Genomic DNA, 17,455 nt, shown 5'->3' on the forward strand with positions numbered 1-17,455 from the left:
CTTATCATTTTACTTCATTACTCACTAGAAATAAAATTATTCTATTCATCATGTAAATAAGTCAACCTAAGTTGTTTTGAATCTCCGTTTTGCCATGACAACGGTGAAATCCTTTTTTGTTTGTCACGTAGCAGCCTTTAAAATCTTGTTATGCAACCTTAATATACACTAAGTGCTGTAGTTCTATAATTGGATACTCAATTTTATGAAAAGCATAGAGTTAACTAGTTATTTCATAAAGTAAAAATGACAGTAAATAGTCATTGACTAGGCATTATGCATATGAAAATATTTACTCCAAATGCTAGAAATCCACTTGAAAACGGCATAGTTCGTGACCAAAAAAACTGTTACTATACATATATCACATAAATATATTTAACATATGTTGTGGAGTAAAATTTTGAACAAGAATATAAGTAACCAACATTTTAAATGTAAATTCATTAAAATGGGGTCATTACTGGAATACTCAAATGGATTTAAAACTCTAACGAAAAGATTTAGAATGGTAGACCTATCTATAAATCACCGTACAGCACTAACTAGCGTTACCACACTAAATGTGTGTAGCATACAATGTTCGTACGAATACAGTGTCTATTCTTTTTTGAAGTCAAGGTAGGGGATAACTAATTATGAGGAGTTCATAATAAAGATTGATATCGAATTTTAAATACCACGCACGTCTCACGATGCCATGACTAACTAGCCTACGAGAAACGGGATGTCTTAGTTTTCTAGCACCAATAACGTAGTGTCAAATTCATTGACTCCATTAATGAAAAACACGAGCATTAGTATGAGCCCATTAGGCTGCCTAAATCCCCCCCCCCCCCCCACCCCCCCCCCCCCCCACCCCCCCCCCCCCCCACCCCCCCCCCCCCCCACCCCCCCCCCCCCCCACCCCCCCCCCCCCCCACCCCATCTTCAAATATACTGTACTATTGTTGTGTAGAACTACTTGTAAATGTTTTTGAAGTGGAGCACATGTTGCATACTAAACCTGGGTTTATTGCAAAGATTTGATCCATCTGTTCATGTTTTCTTGTTCTTTGTGCTTAGGTAATTTTGGATGTACTCAATTATCCATAAAACTGGTGGATAATATATATATATATATATATATATATATATATATATATATATATATATATTAGAATAATAAATCGTAAACTAAAAACCCTTTTAAATTTCTTTTATTTCAGACACGTGTTTCGGTATAAACCATCTTCAGTGTGAACATTAACCTCTAATTAAATAATAAACAAAAACAAATAAATATACACCCTGTCGACTATTTTAAACAGATGTTAAACTTATATGACACAGTTGTAATTTTGATTAAGGATTCATGTGTTTAATATTTTTTTTCAAAGATAGGATTTGTTTTATTTTTTAAATTGCTATTTAATATGTTTGTGAGGATCTTTGTTGTAATTTAGATAAATATGTTTAATCTCTTCTTTTCGTGTTTAATTTTTTCTCCTTTCCTTTCGATATCCAAAATTTCCATGTTATTTTTCAATATTTTTGTAGTTATGTCCAGTTTCTAATAAATGTTCAGCGAAATTTGATTTTATTGTAGACATGTTATTTGTTTTCAAAGCTTGTATGTGTTCTTTTAAACCTTTTAATTAAAATTTCATGCCAGTTTTGTCCAATATAATAAGCTTTCAGAGTCACTACGGTTAATTTTGTATACTCCACATTGTTTGTTATAAATCTTGTTTGTCATCTTTTTGGCTTACTTTGTTTTCAATTAGTTTAAACGTGTTATTTTCTTGTTTTGTAACTGATGGAAAATTTTGAATTTTGAAAGGTTTTTCGAACAGCTTTGTTGATTTTAGTATTGAAAGGTACACATATATATTTCTGAATTTCATTATTATTAGGATTAGGCCGTATTGTGTTGGTTTTATTGATTTTTCTTATTTTCTTCTGAATCATTTTGTCTACAATATGGGGTTGATATCCATTTTTGACAGCTAGATATTTTATGATTTTCATTTCTTTAGTTTTATTTTCATCACTCATTGGTATATTTAACATTCTGTTTATCATTGAGTGAAATGCTGCTAATTTGTGTTTCCATGGATGGTTAGAGGTTGATGGTATTAGAAGATCTGTTTGGGTTGTTTTTCTATAATTTCAAATGAGTGGTTTTCCATTAAGAATTAGAAATGCTTATATCAAGATAAATAGTTAATTTTGACTTTTTTTGGATTTCTTTTGAAAACTTAATTGTTGGGGATATAGAATTGAGGAATGTTAAAAAACTGGTCTGCTTGCTTCTCATCTCCTTTGAAAAGACATAAGATATCATCAACATATCTAAACCAGTAAATTATTTTATCTTTAAATGGATTAGTAACACTCATTATTTTGTTGTTTTTCTAAATGTTGCATATATATATTTGCAAGAAGGCCTGAAAGATAACATAACATATCTAACATAAAGATAACCCTAATAATGTGGAGTTCATAACATAATATATATATATATATATATATATATGTTTCATTACTTTTATGTAAGCACAAATATTTAACTTGGATTAAACCAACTCACTGAAGAGTAAAGTTTAATATTTCCACGTTGAAAAGAAACTATCATAATTATTAATATTACACAATTTACTTAACAACAGGATATATTAAAATTGTATTTTCCTTTTAAAATCACATTATACATTCCCAAAACAAAAATAACTGCAGCAAAATATGAAATTACACAACACTGCCAGAATATGTTAATTTTATACTCTTAGAAGAGATTGATAAATTGTTAGTGAGGAAAAGATATATCGATAGATTATAGAGTTATTTGTTCTGATAATTTTACTATTTTTGTAGGACAAAACTTCAAGAGACCTAAAATATGATAATGTTATCAAGAAAATACAAAAATTACTGTACTAGTAGCCATTTTTGGTTTTAGCCCGATAAAAACAATGTTTAACCTCATGCACTACTATGTTATTTTTTGTCATAGGATTATACAGGTAGGATGTATCTCATTGTAAGATATGACTAAACGCATGTAAGCGATTTTTAGTTTTTGATTTATCTAGTTTTTTGTATTTTATCGTTAAAATATTAAAACTATACACTTTACAACAAAAAACCTCAATCATTTGGACATGCATTAATTATTTATTTAAAACGAGACCTCTCCCACTCTCCCAAAACGTTACAATGAAAACATAAGAACATAAAAGTGCATGAGGCTTAGCATTGTTCTTATCAGGGAAAGAATATCAAGGTTGTTTCACAACAGCTGTCTCTTCTGAAAATAAATTATAAGGCCTAGTTAAGAAAATAAGTTATTTTGATCATGATCTGTAAGATACAAATAACAGAATTAATATTAAAATAATTATAACACTACCACAATTACTTATATAAATACAATTAAATTTTGAGGTATTAACTTTGATTGGACCTTGTTTCAAAACATCATAAATTATATACGGTATATATTGTACTAGTTGCATATAAAACGTTCTCATATCATCATTTTCTGAGTGTGCTGTTGTCAAAAAACTATACAACACCCGAACTCGGACTAGAATCAAGAATCAAGAAATTTATTGCAACATAACATCCACAGTTATACAACTATACATGTTGTGTGAACAGGTTGCTTGTCAATAATACATACTATATGGTAAAAACAGTTTGTACAACATTTCATACATTAACAATGTATTTGTCAAATTCACTAAAACTACACAAGCTGCAGATTGTCCTGCAAGAATTCAGAAATATTATAATAGGCCTTATTAATTAGTAAGCTTTTCACTGATTTTTTAAAACTGAACACTGTTAGCTGCTTTACACGTAGAGGTAATTCGTTGTAAAATTTAATTCCCATATAATTTGGAGAGCTTTCAAATAATGTTAATTTGTGAAGAGGAAATTGCAGATTGTCTTTAAAACGGATGCCATACTGATATTCATGATGAATTATAGTTTCTGAATTCAGGTGATTATGAATAAATATTAAACAGTTTATAGATATACAATGATGGAATGGTTAATATTTTCATATCTCTAAAAATATCTTTAAATGAAGCTCTCTGATTCAAAAATAGTATGGTTCTAATATATCTATTTTGAGATTTAAAAACAGAGAAAATACCTGAACTACATCCCCACACTTGGATCCCATATTGTGCCAATGAACAAAAGCAAGCATAATAAACTATGAGCCTAGTCTTAATATCAACCAGCTCTCTCAATGTGTACATTTGGTAGCAAGCTGAGCTCAGTTTTTTATTTAGCAGTTCTATGTGTGGTCTCCAAGAAAGATTTTTATCAATAACTAGCCCCAAAAACTTAGTGGTATTTACTGTAACAATCACTGAGTTCTTAAAATCTATATTAAAATTGGACATAGCCTTATTTTGTACAGTCTGAAATTTTACAATTTGTGTCTTATCACTGTTTAATGCGAGCCCATTACAAGTAAACCATTTTTCTAAGTCTATTAGGGAATTAATTATTTCTAATCTTAAATCTTGCTCCCTGTTACATTTTACCAGAGATGTTGTGTCATCAGCATACAAAATCAGGTCATTTCTAATATTATGTGGCATGTCATTTTTAAAGATAATGAACAACAAAGGGCCCAGAATGGACCCCTGTGGTACACCAGTACATATATTCACCCATGATGATATACTTTTTATGCCATTATTGTTGATTAGCGTTCTTTGCTTTCTACCATGAAGAAAAGATTGAAACCATGCTAAAGAGTTGCCCAAAATCCCATAAAATTTTAGTTTACTAACAAGTAAGGAATGATTTACACATTTACTGGGCAGTGTATATGTGGACAACGGTACAATCTGCCATCTTTATCTGTGACAAACTCAAGCGTGTGCAGAGAAACACTGTTTCACTGTTACTTCATAATCACATTTTTGGAAGTTTAATTTTGTATTATAAATAGTTTGTATTTTTATCTGTTATAGTGAAACTTTCCTGATACAGGTAAATAACAATCAAAACAAAGCAGAAAATCATAAAACATACGTGGATATAAAAGTATGATGTACATTAAATCATTGTTAAACGTCTTTTTACTAACACCAACAGGGTTGCATGGTCTCAACTCCTTATGAACTAAGACAATTGAAGGGTTTGGAAAAATCTTAAAACATGCATAATTTGTAATAGACAGTAAAATGTATTTTTCAAATAATACATAATACAGTTTATATTCAACTGTCGGTATTAATTAATTGGAATACAAAATTAAACCTTAGGCTGTATAAAATAGAACTAAAACTAAAAAGACTTTGAACAGTTCCGAAAACATAATAACTCCAAGAAGTTATTTCTTTAAAAAAATAAAAAATTTCCAGAGTGAAAATTCAATAGTATCATTAAAAATATATTGCTTTATTATTATAAAATTGTATACAAATGAGTTGAAATTATTAATTTAGTCCTTAACGGAAACTTTTCAGGTTCTGTAGATCTTAGCATTTTCCTTTCTTTAAAAATTAGGACCAACATGTCAAGAGCAGTATATACAACACATCAGCTGTTAAAACCGCACCTACTCACTGCTGCCTTCAACACAATCACAGCCAATTACAAGTTATCAAATTATTCCCCAGAACAGGGATTTTTTTCTTATCAATATCCCACAGATATCAGTCTGTTAAAAAAGTTTAGCCATTACTTAGGTTCCCCTCTACAAGCATAATGCACAATTAAACTTAAATTCTAAACAAAATATTAAATTATCATGTAAATTCCTTGAATTTTTACATTTCAAAACATAACATTAGAGGAAAATAAAACAATACAAAGAAGAATAGAAGGACATGACAGAATGTAATGAAAGTTTTCACACAGACAGACACCCTTCTAGCTTCTGACACCAAAAATCATTAGAGTTCTACCAAGTATCAAGTCCCTAAACACTTTCTATCAAAAGTTATTGCAGACATGGACGGACTGCTGTTTGAAGTTTTGACCCAAAAATCAATAGTTCTTCCTTGGATCAAGTATCAAGTCCCTAAAAACTTTGTATCAAAAGTTATTACAGGAATGGATAGAAATCTTCTTTGAACTTTTGACCTCAAAATCATTAAGAGTTCTTTCTTTGGCCAAGAGGAACCTATGTATCAAGTTACAAGATCTATGACCTTTTTGTCAAGAGTCATCACATAGACTTACAGACGTACATTACCGTTCCAGGTAATGTATTATAGTTATGTAGTTGCTGCTGATGATTCCTATTTCTTATGAGTATTATTACGTGTTGCAAACATGAAGTTCAAAATAATAATATCAATGTTAGACTTATAAATATTTTGGACCGAATATGGTTTATTGATAACAAACATTAATTATATTCAATTTTAATTCAAAGTATAAAAAAAAGGTTTTTAATCACACTCCACCAGTACCTGACAAAACCAGCTAGGGGGCCTGCACTCCTCAAGATCACTACGTACGTTATCAGTGATCTCGCCTGACTCCAAACCTCCCTCACTGCACACGATTACCCCACACCCACCCACTTGTCTTTGCACCGTTCAACCTCGGCTTTAATAGATTTCAATTACTGGGAAGAGTTATCTTATCACTGATATAAATGTTATCAGTGATCTTGCCTGACTCCAGACCTCAATCACTGCACACGATTACCCCACACCCACCCACTTGTCTTTGCACCGTTCAACCTCGGCTTTAATAGATTTCAATTACTGGGAAGAGTTATCTTATCACTGATATAAATGTTATCAGTGATCTCGCCTGACTCCAAACCTCCCTCACTGCACACCATTACCCCACACCCACCCACTTGTCTCTTGCACAGTTCAACCTCGGCAAGAGACAAGCCTGATGGCACAGAATGTGATGGCTAACAACTGAAACCTAAATTCTACCCTCACTGTTATAGGGGGGATTTTTTTATCACTGATGACATCAACAAATAACTCACAAATCTTTCTTATACAAATTTTGGACTCATTCCACTTTTGATCACCTCTACGATTAACTTCGAATTGTTGTTAGCAAAGTTTTGATTTTATAATTTTTATGACAATTCTGTTATGTGTTTCTAGTTTTATTTATTGGAGAGAACTCATCGAACAAAGGTTATTGGCCGGCTGTCTCCCATGCTACCCAGATCCGTTGGTGTCTCTCAGGGTAGATGCCTGGGGCCAATACTCTTTTCTTGTATACACTGCAGATTTAAAAGATCAGTTGGAGTTCTGTTCTCTTCACTCTTATGCAGATGATTCACAACTGTTGTTGTCTTACAACCCATTGGAGGGAGCTGAGGAAGTGCGAAACATCAATTCGGGCCTGGAGAGGATGAAGTCATGGTCGGACGATCATGGGCTTCTACTTAACTCGGACTCGGAAATGTTCTGTTTTGCAGGTGAACGGTTCATCTTTGAACTATCAACCGCCTCATAATTGCATTAATCAGTTCGTCACTTTGGATTCTCATCTTGATTTTACGAGTCACATAAAATCTATATGTAAAAGCGCCATGATCAAGCTAAAGACATTATATAGACGTGTAAAAATACTGCCAGTGTCTGCTAAGTTGCAAATTGTCCGCATATTGTCCTACTGTGTACTGTGCTCTTCCATCTTTTGCTTGTTGTCTTACTCGTGAAAGTGTAATGGTTCTCACTATATTGCAAAACACAGTTCTGAAATTTGACTACAATCTCAAATAAATTTATCATATTAGTGAATTTAGGTTAAGTTCTAAGGTGTTATAGATTAAAGGTTGCTGTGTCTTGCAAATTGTTCAACTTATCTACAAAGTTCTTCAGATTGGCAAGCCTGAATATCTCAGGCAAAAGCTTATTTTCAGGTATGAAATAAACACTCGCAGTACTCAACAGGACAGCTACTTCATTTGCCAAGAAATCATCTAGAAATCGGCAAGAAAGTTTTTAGATTCTTTTGAACAGAAATATACAATGCTTTGCCCCTTGCTTTGAAGAGCCTTGGTTATTGTTCGTTTAAAATTCATGCCTAAAACAGTTTTATATACTTTTACTTAGTTTAAGTTTTACAAAAATTATTAATTATCTGTATGCTATGACAAGTGTTGTCTTGTAAATCAGAGACTGTAACTTTGAAGGAAGCCTGCTCAATAAATATGTTATTTATTTATTTTATTTACTCTTGAAGGACTACTAACGATGTTAGCTGGAACATAACATATCCTCGGGTGACACATCACTGTCTTAAACTCACCATCAAAATTAACTTACTGAGAGCCTTTTCCCAATTATGACACCCTTGGCCGTGAAGGTTTATATTTACAAGATCTGGATGAGTGTTTTGTACACCAATGTATACACCTAATCTGATTTTTTTTGTAATAACTATCGGGCAGTTCAGACATCGTACTCGTTAATAACCACAGGATCAAGAAAGTGGTCAGCTAAGAGTGAATTACAAAACTGTTGATTTTGCCAAGAACTAACCATCAATGGTTATACACACCTTTGCTTTTACACTGATACTATGAGGAAATTAACTTACAATTCTATTAACCCTCCTAGATAGTTGGACGCTATTCATCAGTCAAAAATATCACCAGTGACGGTTCCTTGCATTTCACGAGTTACACAGACATTCCGTCAAGTGATGAAACCTGCCGCCATTTTGGTGCACACTATTTCGGATTGGAAATACATGGGATATGTAGTCTATTAGTAGGACCATTTTTTACAGCTGTTTGCTATTAAAAGTGAGTGTAACTGAGACAGAGATATTGTTTACAAAACTTAACATATTTGGTTTTGGCTTAGATTGTGTTATCGGAGTTTTCAGCACATTTCACAAACTCATAAAATTTCGAACATCAGAGATTTTTGCAAAACTACTACGACTAATATTTGGACTTTAAAGTGCAAGGGTTAGAAGAGAGTTAAGTTAATGTTAGAAACGTTTGAAAAATAGGACATAATTACAAAAAATACAGTAATGAAGGATTACAAAAGCCCTGTGTTGAATGGTTAATGTGACAATAGTTCCAATATAACCTAAAGTAAACTCCCAATTACCTAATGGGCATATTATCCACGAAGTTCCGGTTAATAAGTTTACATTTTGAAAATATAAAAAAAACCAAAATTATTTTGAAACTTTAAATATACTTTGGAAATATTTAAACGATATCTAAATACTGTAATTCATTCAAAGTGATAAAACATACTGGCTGAATAAACTACAACTGTACGGTACATCACTGTACATGCCTACACATGTTGTAGCTTGGCATAATTAATACACAATGTGTTAGGGTGAGGCATTTAGGGCCACTGTCGATTCTATAGATCATCGAGAATTTACTGTAAATCTAACATTTTTTCACAGTACGATTAATATTCTTCTTTTGATTTTTAAAACATCACTTTGAACGTAACATAATTTTAATACATTTTTCTCTACTTAATAATAACTTTCTTACATATCAACAGAAATGGCCACGCTAGTGTGAATTAAAATTATTGCAAGAAGAAGGTTATGTTCCATTACTTTGATAACTCCAAAAACTTTTAAAAAAGAGCAGATTACAATCATGACTTAGGCTAGTACTTACCTAAGACTTGGTTGAATATTTTATCAAAATTCACTTCATTTTTCTTTTCTAAGTACTTGTGCATTACACTCCTGACACTGGAACAAAAAGAACACTTTGTAAATACATTTTTACAAATTTTCAGGTAAAAGTTTACATTATGTAAATATATGTAAACATTTCATTAGCACAAAACGTAATAGAGATACATAGAGTTCTAGCAGGTGTCTTGCTATGAACAAATGTAAACAACAATTAATTAAGAATAAAATAATATCTGTAATTACTGTAATAGAAGTACTTATCACTAAAAAAAAAAAACAATGAAATAAGAAAAAAACTTTATTATACAAAAATGACGATTAGTTTAAATTCTTAAGTCAAAATCTGGTGGGACTTCTACATTTGCTAAGCAATATATTGTATATGTCAAGTCATACCCAATCATTTTAACCTTTACATAAATACTTGTGACTGTCATATACATGGAAGTTTCTAAAGTACAATTATTATTACATAAATAATTAAGATATTACATAAATCTTACACTGAAGTATTTACAACACAATCACATGGAAAACAGCCAGCTACCAAAGAATAATTGAAATTATGAAACCCAAAACAATATAGCCTAGATGAAATTGCCCCAAAACTTGTAAAAAAGAGAAAAAAGACACTTCTATTCCCTTAAAACATTTACAAACTGCTCAATATACAAAGGGACTTTCCAGGAAAAATGTAAAATCACAAAAGTATATTCCAAGTCCAAAACCCAGCTTAAAAACTGTCATTATTTTACCATATCTGTAACATCGCCTTTCTCCAAAATAATCGAAAAGGTTGCACTGCAGAGACCTGTAACACGTCTTAATCCCAACAACCTCTTGACAGACAACCAGCACAGATTTCTAGAGGCAAACTTGAAAGCGGAAATACAGTCACTAGTTTGTTCCACTACACGATCTATTGCTTAAAAAACCTTACTAGCTTACACTAAGTACTTCGGCGTCATCGTTGATTCAAATCTAAACTGGAAGCCTCATGTTGACCAACTTTGCAAAAAACTTTGCTCAGGCATCTACGTAATACGTAGAGTAAGACACATGAGTAACATAGAAGTAGCTAAAACTGCTTATTTCGCTCTGATTGAATCACATCTGAGGTATGGACTAGCAGTGTGGGGGAAGTACAACTGCAACTAACCTTGGGAGAGTTCTCAAGCACCAGAAGAGAGCTATCAGGAGTCTGGCAGGTCTGCAATTCCGAGAAAGCTGCAGAGAGTCATTCAAACAACTTAAAATTCTCACAATAGTATCTCTTTATATTCAAGACGTCATCCTACAAGCAGTTATAACTCAAGACAACAAAGATATTCACAACTACAATACAAGAAATACTTCCAACTTCAGCTTGCCAACACATCACCTGAGTTTTTGGAAAAAACCATCTTACAAAGGAGCCCTATACTTCAATAAACTTCCAGATAATACCAAACAGCAACAGCCTAAATACTTCAAGAAAGCCCTGAATGAATGGCTCCAAGAGAGACCCTTCTACAACAAATACGAATTTTTAAACTCTGACCTATTTATGTAATATGTTATTTGCTATCAATTTTATTTGTTATGTAAACAAAAATGTAATGACTCAATTACTGTTCTCTATGATCATGTAATAAAGATGTTTTGTCTATTGTCTTCAGTTCAGGAGTTATCTCAATGGTAGAAAACACCTAGTACAACTGAAATGTAACAATGAGCGTGTTTCAGTCTGAAGCACTCCACATGAAGCGAGGAGTGCCACAAGGGTTAGTTTTTGGGCCAATTCTTTTCCTCTTAATTACAAGTAACCTACCTCAGTACATGAACAGACTATACCAAACAATAATGTATGCAGAGGACACTGTACTTACACTAACAAACAAAAATAATGAACACCTTGAAGGAAAACACAAACGACCTTCAACTTAGTTAACAGTTATGTAGTCCAAATGAATTAGTCTGAAATGAAAAAAGCATGTCGTAACATGAATATAAATGTTTATGATGGTTTTCACACCTATTCTACTTTTCCTGTTTGGGAACATGGCAGGGGCTTTGAATAGCTTCAGAATATCATGGTGTAATTTATCTACAAAAATTTCGTATAGCAAACTTTTGTTAGATTTTGAGACAGTTTGTCTAGTCCATATTTATATGATCTTCAGCCAACCAAACCAAAAACTTACACAATTGTTCCTACTACATAAAATTGATACCTTCTATTAACTACTTGTTGCTTAACTTTCCCAGTGGAAAATTAAAAAGCAAACCCTTGATTTCCTTACAAGTACATAAAAACAATATTTGTCCCATTGTGTTACAAAATTAAATCAATTATTTTACACAAGCTAATAACAAAGTATAGTAATTTAATAGTTTCATAACTCTGGCTGGTTTATACCTTCCAGTTACTGGATACAGCTAAACCAATTTGTCACTTAAATCTGGGCAATCTTATGGATGTCCAGGAGCGGCAAATCACTAACTGCAAATTAGAGATATTGGGATGGAATGATAGGTCGATAGGTCTACATCAGAAATAACCGTTTGAGTTGGTGGGGTTCCCTAAGCATTAAGGGCAGTTACTGGCCTAAACATAAGCATGTACTACCCCTGCCTGCTTTGACAGAAGATGGTACAGAGCTGCCTCCCCTTCTTTCAAGGCAACATGATTGATATATTGTCTGCAATCCTTCTTCATGGATCTTGACTCAAGATGGCCCCTATCCCCTTATCCATCCGGAATAACCTGTCACTCCAGAAGAGAATTGGAGGAAGATTTATATGCAAAGTGTACATTGATTCTAACTGTAATTTTGTTTTTTATTTCTGTATGATAAGGTATATTCTACTTCACATAACAAGTGAATAAAACCTAGTCACTAAACTAGTGGTTAGCATACAATGCTTAGTCCTAGCTCCTCCCCAGACCAAAGTGAATAACTTAGACAAATGCAAGATTTAGTTAGCAACAGCTAGGGCGGAGTATCCACATGTCCAGAAAAATGTAAGCAAGTCCAGAAAAATGTAGCAGTAGCTAGGCTTGGCTGCAGCTATGTTTTCGGTGCTATGGTGTACAGCACAGCACAATATAACTTCGAGTATTTTTCCTAATGCAACTCGTACGCAGTTCCCCAAAATTGGACATCATCTTTTCAATCCGACAAAGAAATCTTTCAACGAATACTCTTTCTATAGAGCAAATCAAATAAAAATTTCTTTCACGGGCGTTGGTTGGAAGTTTTATTAACCACAGGGATATACAATACCCAGAGTTGCATGGTAAACATGCTGATCCATCAAAGCGAGATATAATTCCTCTAATTTCCCTCCTACGCCATCATGAACTTTTCCTGGTCACTCCGCACTCACTTGAAAACTTTTCATTGGCATTACATGTTGTCTGTATGGGCTATTAATGCTGGTAAAACCTTTCTGTTACATATTCATCACCATGGATTTGAGGCTTCAAAATAGTCCACTACTCCGAACATATTATATGAAAAAGTTATTGCCAAAGATATTTTGCCTCATTTACTTCCTGAACCGTTGATGGAAAATGGATCCAGTTAAGAACCCTGTCAATTGTTTTATTCATTACATATTTCAGAGTTTTCCATGCACTTCTATGGACACCAATTTCTTCACCAGTCGCTGACTGGAGTCGAGAATCCGCAACGATATCAGGAAGATTTTCAGTTGCTTCCTCAGTGAAAGAGCACCACCACATTTCATTCCAGAACTATGCAGCTGAAAGTTCAACGCTTTCACTGTGAAACCTATTAACTCCTCGCAATTTAATATTTCCCAACGTATGGAAAACTGTATCACTGACATAACTTTAAAAACGCAGCCATATAGGGATTTTACCAACAAACAACTAAAACAACTAGCATGCCCTAGACCAGAGTTAACAATTTCTTAACAGTTGCTAATTTCAAATGTTAGACTCTTTTTTATTAACCTCGTTTCCAAGCAATAACTAGTGTTCCGGAACAACTTAGCTACAACTAGGCCAAGTTAGAGCTAGCCAAACCTAATCACCCAAATCTTAGCAGTTGTTTAGAAACGCCTCAGCCCTAGCAAGTACTAGGTTTTATTCACTTAACCCATTTTTGTAATTTGCAGTCAAGAGCATCAGTAATGAACTTCTATTACGAGCCATATCAGACTAATAGCAGGCATTCTCTTTCAGTGTCAAACAACTGCAAACTCTATGCCACATTTAAACTGCATCAGACAAAGCTGCATCTACCATGTTACATCAGCATCGTGATGTTTGAATGTGGAAATTTGATGTTGACCACTATGAGCCTCTTAACACGTGGCAACTGACCCGCTACTTTACATCTTAACGTCACAAGTCTCTTGTGGATATTATATTTGAGGTAGTTAGTTTGAACTGAACATAATCTCTACCTGGGATTCCCATGTAAGACATGCAGCTTAGACAGTAAAATTTGCCTAGGAACAAAACTATCGACTACTTCTATCGTTTGTATGTTTTCGAAATGCTCTAAATTGCTTAAAAGTCTATCCTAAATACAACAAAATTCTATAACAGATCCCATTAATTTCAGACCCATTTCTTTAGTCACCACCTTCTCCAAAGTGATTGAAAAAGTAGTGCGTACACAATTAATAGAACATCTAGCCCATTGACCAACAAGCAGCATGGGTTATACAAGGAAAATCAACTACAACAGCAATCATCTGATTCATTGAACATGTAATTAATCAGTTTGAAAATAGAAAATTGGTTACGGGAATACTTTTTTTCAGTACACACGCCCTTTGACTCCAAGTAGGTTGTTACCCTCTTAAATCTTGAGACGTTAGGCATAAATGAAACAGCAAAACCATGGTTTCAATCCGGCTTGATTGGATGCAACCAAGTAGTTGAAATAAAGTGCACATCTAACAATATGGTATAAAATGTAAAATCCAATCCTAAGGAAATAACAATAGTAATGGAGTACCTCAGGGTTCAGTACTCCGACCAGTCCTTTAATTTTATTTACTAATGACTTACAACATCTTGGTGATCTAAATATTTGTTTAATGTATTTTGATGATACTACACTATAGTTAGCCTAGTTTACCGCTGCACATAGTTGCAAAACGCGCCTGACCAATAAGTAACAAAATACAAGAAGTAACACGTGCTCTATCAAATTCAACAAATTCATATTGAAGATCTATTAAATTAAAAGAAATAAAATTCCTAAAAGACTTGGAAGAATAGGTGACAGAGTTTATAACATAGCTACACACACATTATTAGGCACTAAAGATATTATATAATCTACAAATGCTGTGTTGGTCACATATTTATAGATAGTTAAAGTGTATGGGTTCTACTTTTTTTTATCCTCCTATCATATAGTGCAGCAACTTCAAAACCATCAAAGCCAATAGAGAAACTCGTCTAATAATGAAAGTTGAGCGTAGCATATCTAGAGACATATCCAGTGTTCAGGAAGGAATTATTCCTGGATAGAATCAAAAATGTGAGGACTTGGGCAATGACCATCACCACTGGCAATTCAAAATATGGCTGATCCCTTGATACACTCACTTAATATTCCCAGAAAAGGAAGTAGATGGAAATAGTTCTAACTCACGATTATGCCCAGAGCAGTCTTAAAGGTTGTTTGTTTAAGAGACAACAACTCCTTACAAAATCTCCTACACATCCTGATATCTTTGATATTCAAAAAGAATTGCTGTCTTATTGAAATCCCCAAATATTATTACGGAACCTATCACCTCTTCTTTCCCTTTTGGAAATGTCTATATTTTTGTTTATTTCCATAACGCCTATCACCCTTGTACCCTCTACTAGTCTTCCACGGTTATACTTGAATCTCTTTTCGATATGACAACAAACATGACATTGCAAAAAGGGTCATTATCAACTTACAGGCACATTTTTCACCAATAGTTTTTTAAAATCTAACTTTAAAGCAAAAAAAATTTAAAATATTTACTTTGTACTTTCTGACTATAGATATATAACTCTAAAATAATTGCAGAGATCATAGATCACGGATAAACTAGTAGAAAAATTCTTGAAATTTTGTTGCGTCCACGGAGGTGATGTAATATGTCCATGGAGGTGACAAAAATGGTTTTTACATCTTTTAACTAATCAAAGTAACTGAATTATTTATGTTTTGAAAAATGATTTTGGTATATTAAATCACACAATAATAGGACAACCAGTACATACCAATTAAATTGTTTTTCACCGTTTACAAAGGCTGTGCAAGTGATATGAAGTTCATTTTTTACACAAAAACACTAAAGAAGATTGCATTATTTAAATCAAAATTTATGTTTCAATAGCCATAATAGCTATAATATATTAGCTTAAAAAATATAAAATGCAACATATTTAGGCAAAGGGATAATAAAAATAGCCTTAGGTAAATATTATATTTATTTATAACAATAACTTTATTTATATTTTGCCTCACTTACATTACTATTGAAATACAATAAAAAAGGTCCTACAATATTTGTTTATTACATTAGTATTATATTTTTTAGTTTTTCAAAGATGAAATCATACATTTATATAAAGCAAACTGAGTTTAGTGTAAAATTATAAATGTAAGTGTAAATGTACTATACTTGCCTACGACAATTTTTTTAAATCTTGAAAAGAAATGTCAAAACTATACTGTTGTCGATTGTTTGATCATAGGCATGTTTAAAACTTTTCACTATGTCACCTCGCTCAACCACACAAATATCCTCTTCAGTGGGAAAAACAAACATTTTTTCCCCTGATTTCTTTAGAAATTTCACTTCTAACAATTCATCACTGATGTCAAGAACTACAGCAATGTAATGTTTTATTAACTGTTTCTTTATGAACTTGACAATGACATAATCATTGTCTTTGATGGTTTGTTCCATCATCATCACTGTAGACATCAGAATATCTCACTCGAGATGAAGAACTGAAACTAAGGGCTGTTTCACAGATGTTAAGGACTCAACATAACTTTGTTCATAAAATAAAATATAAATTATATAACTCTACCAAAATATCACTAATTGAGTACTTTAAAAATAATATAATGTACTCCACTCTCTCATACAGACACACAGGCAGAAACATAAACACATGCATACATTGCTCATATAAGCACACACTCACACCACATAGTTGGCAAAGGATACAACCAGTAAGAATAGTTTGATTTCACCAATTCCGTAGTGAATACATGTTGCACCCGGTAGACATTTTAAACAAGACAATCTTCTTGCTTGTAGAAATCTTGAATCTTTAGCCCAGGTTACTTCAATGAATCTTAGTTGTTCCTTTAAAAGGTTTCAAGTCAGAGGGTATTGTCTTTATCCAATTCATCAATAACACTTTCATTGAAGGTTAAGACTTTAAACTCCTTTGCAAGTTTGTTTTAACTTTTGGATCAAAGTTTCATAAACATGGAATGTCTTCACACCCCTGGCTACTAAGGCATCAGCTGTTCTTTTTAATGTAGCCACCAACACCATCTGGTGCCCCCTTACCATGTCACTCTCGGAATAATGCCACATAAGACTTTCAACTCCGAATTTCTTTGGAGGTTGTGTTGCCAATAAAGAAAAAACATTACCTTATTTCTATATTGAGTGCTGGGTCCATCACTCAAAAAGTGTATGCTAGTCAAATTTGGAACTAGCGCTTTTATTTCCGGTATAAGTCTATCTAAGTGTGCAACAATCGCTGCAGGATCATGTCGGTTGTTTTCAGATACTGTCACAAAGCCTTTCTTTTCTATTTTATCTTTTGATGAACGATAATACAAAACTGATGTATGTA

General features: G+C 32.9%; 1 protein-coding gene across 1 annotated transcript in view; it reads right to left on the reverse strand.

Moving 5' to 3' along the window:
- The window catches only part of LOC124367311 (G protein-coupled receptor kinase 1), a 305,442-nt gene that overhangs the window by 280,652 nt on the left and 7,335 nt on the right, over positions 1 to 17,455 (reverse strand). The window contains exon 2 of the mRNA XM_046824037.1: positions 9,602 to 9,678. Coding sequence (XP_046679993.1) covers positions 9,602 to 9,678 — 77 coding nt within the window. The remainder of the gene's footprint in view (positions 1 to 9,601; positions 9,679 to 17,455) is intronic.

Source organism: Homalodisca vitripennis, chromosome 8 (assembly GCF_021130785.1).
Source record: "Homalodisca vitripennis isolate AUS2020 chromosome 8, UT_GWSS_2.1, whole genome shotgun sequence".
NCBI classification, from domain to species: Eukaryota; Metazoa; Arthropoda; class Insecta; order Hemiptera; family Cicadellidae; genus Homalodisca; species Homalodisca vitripennis.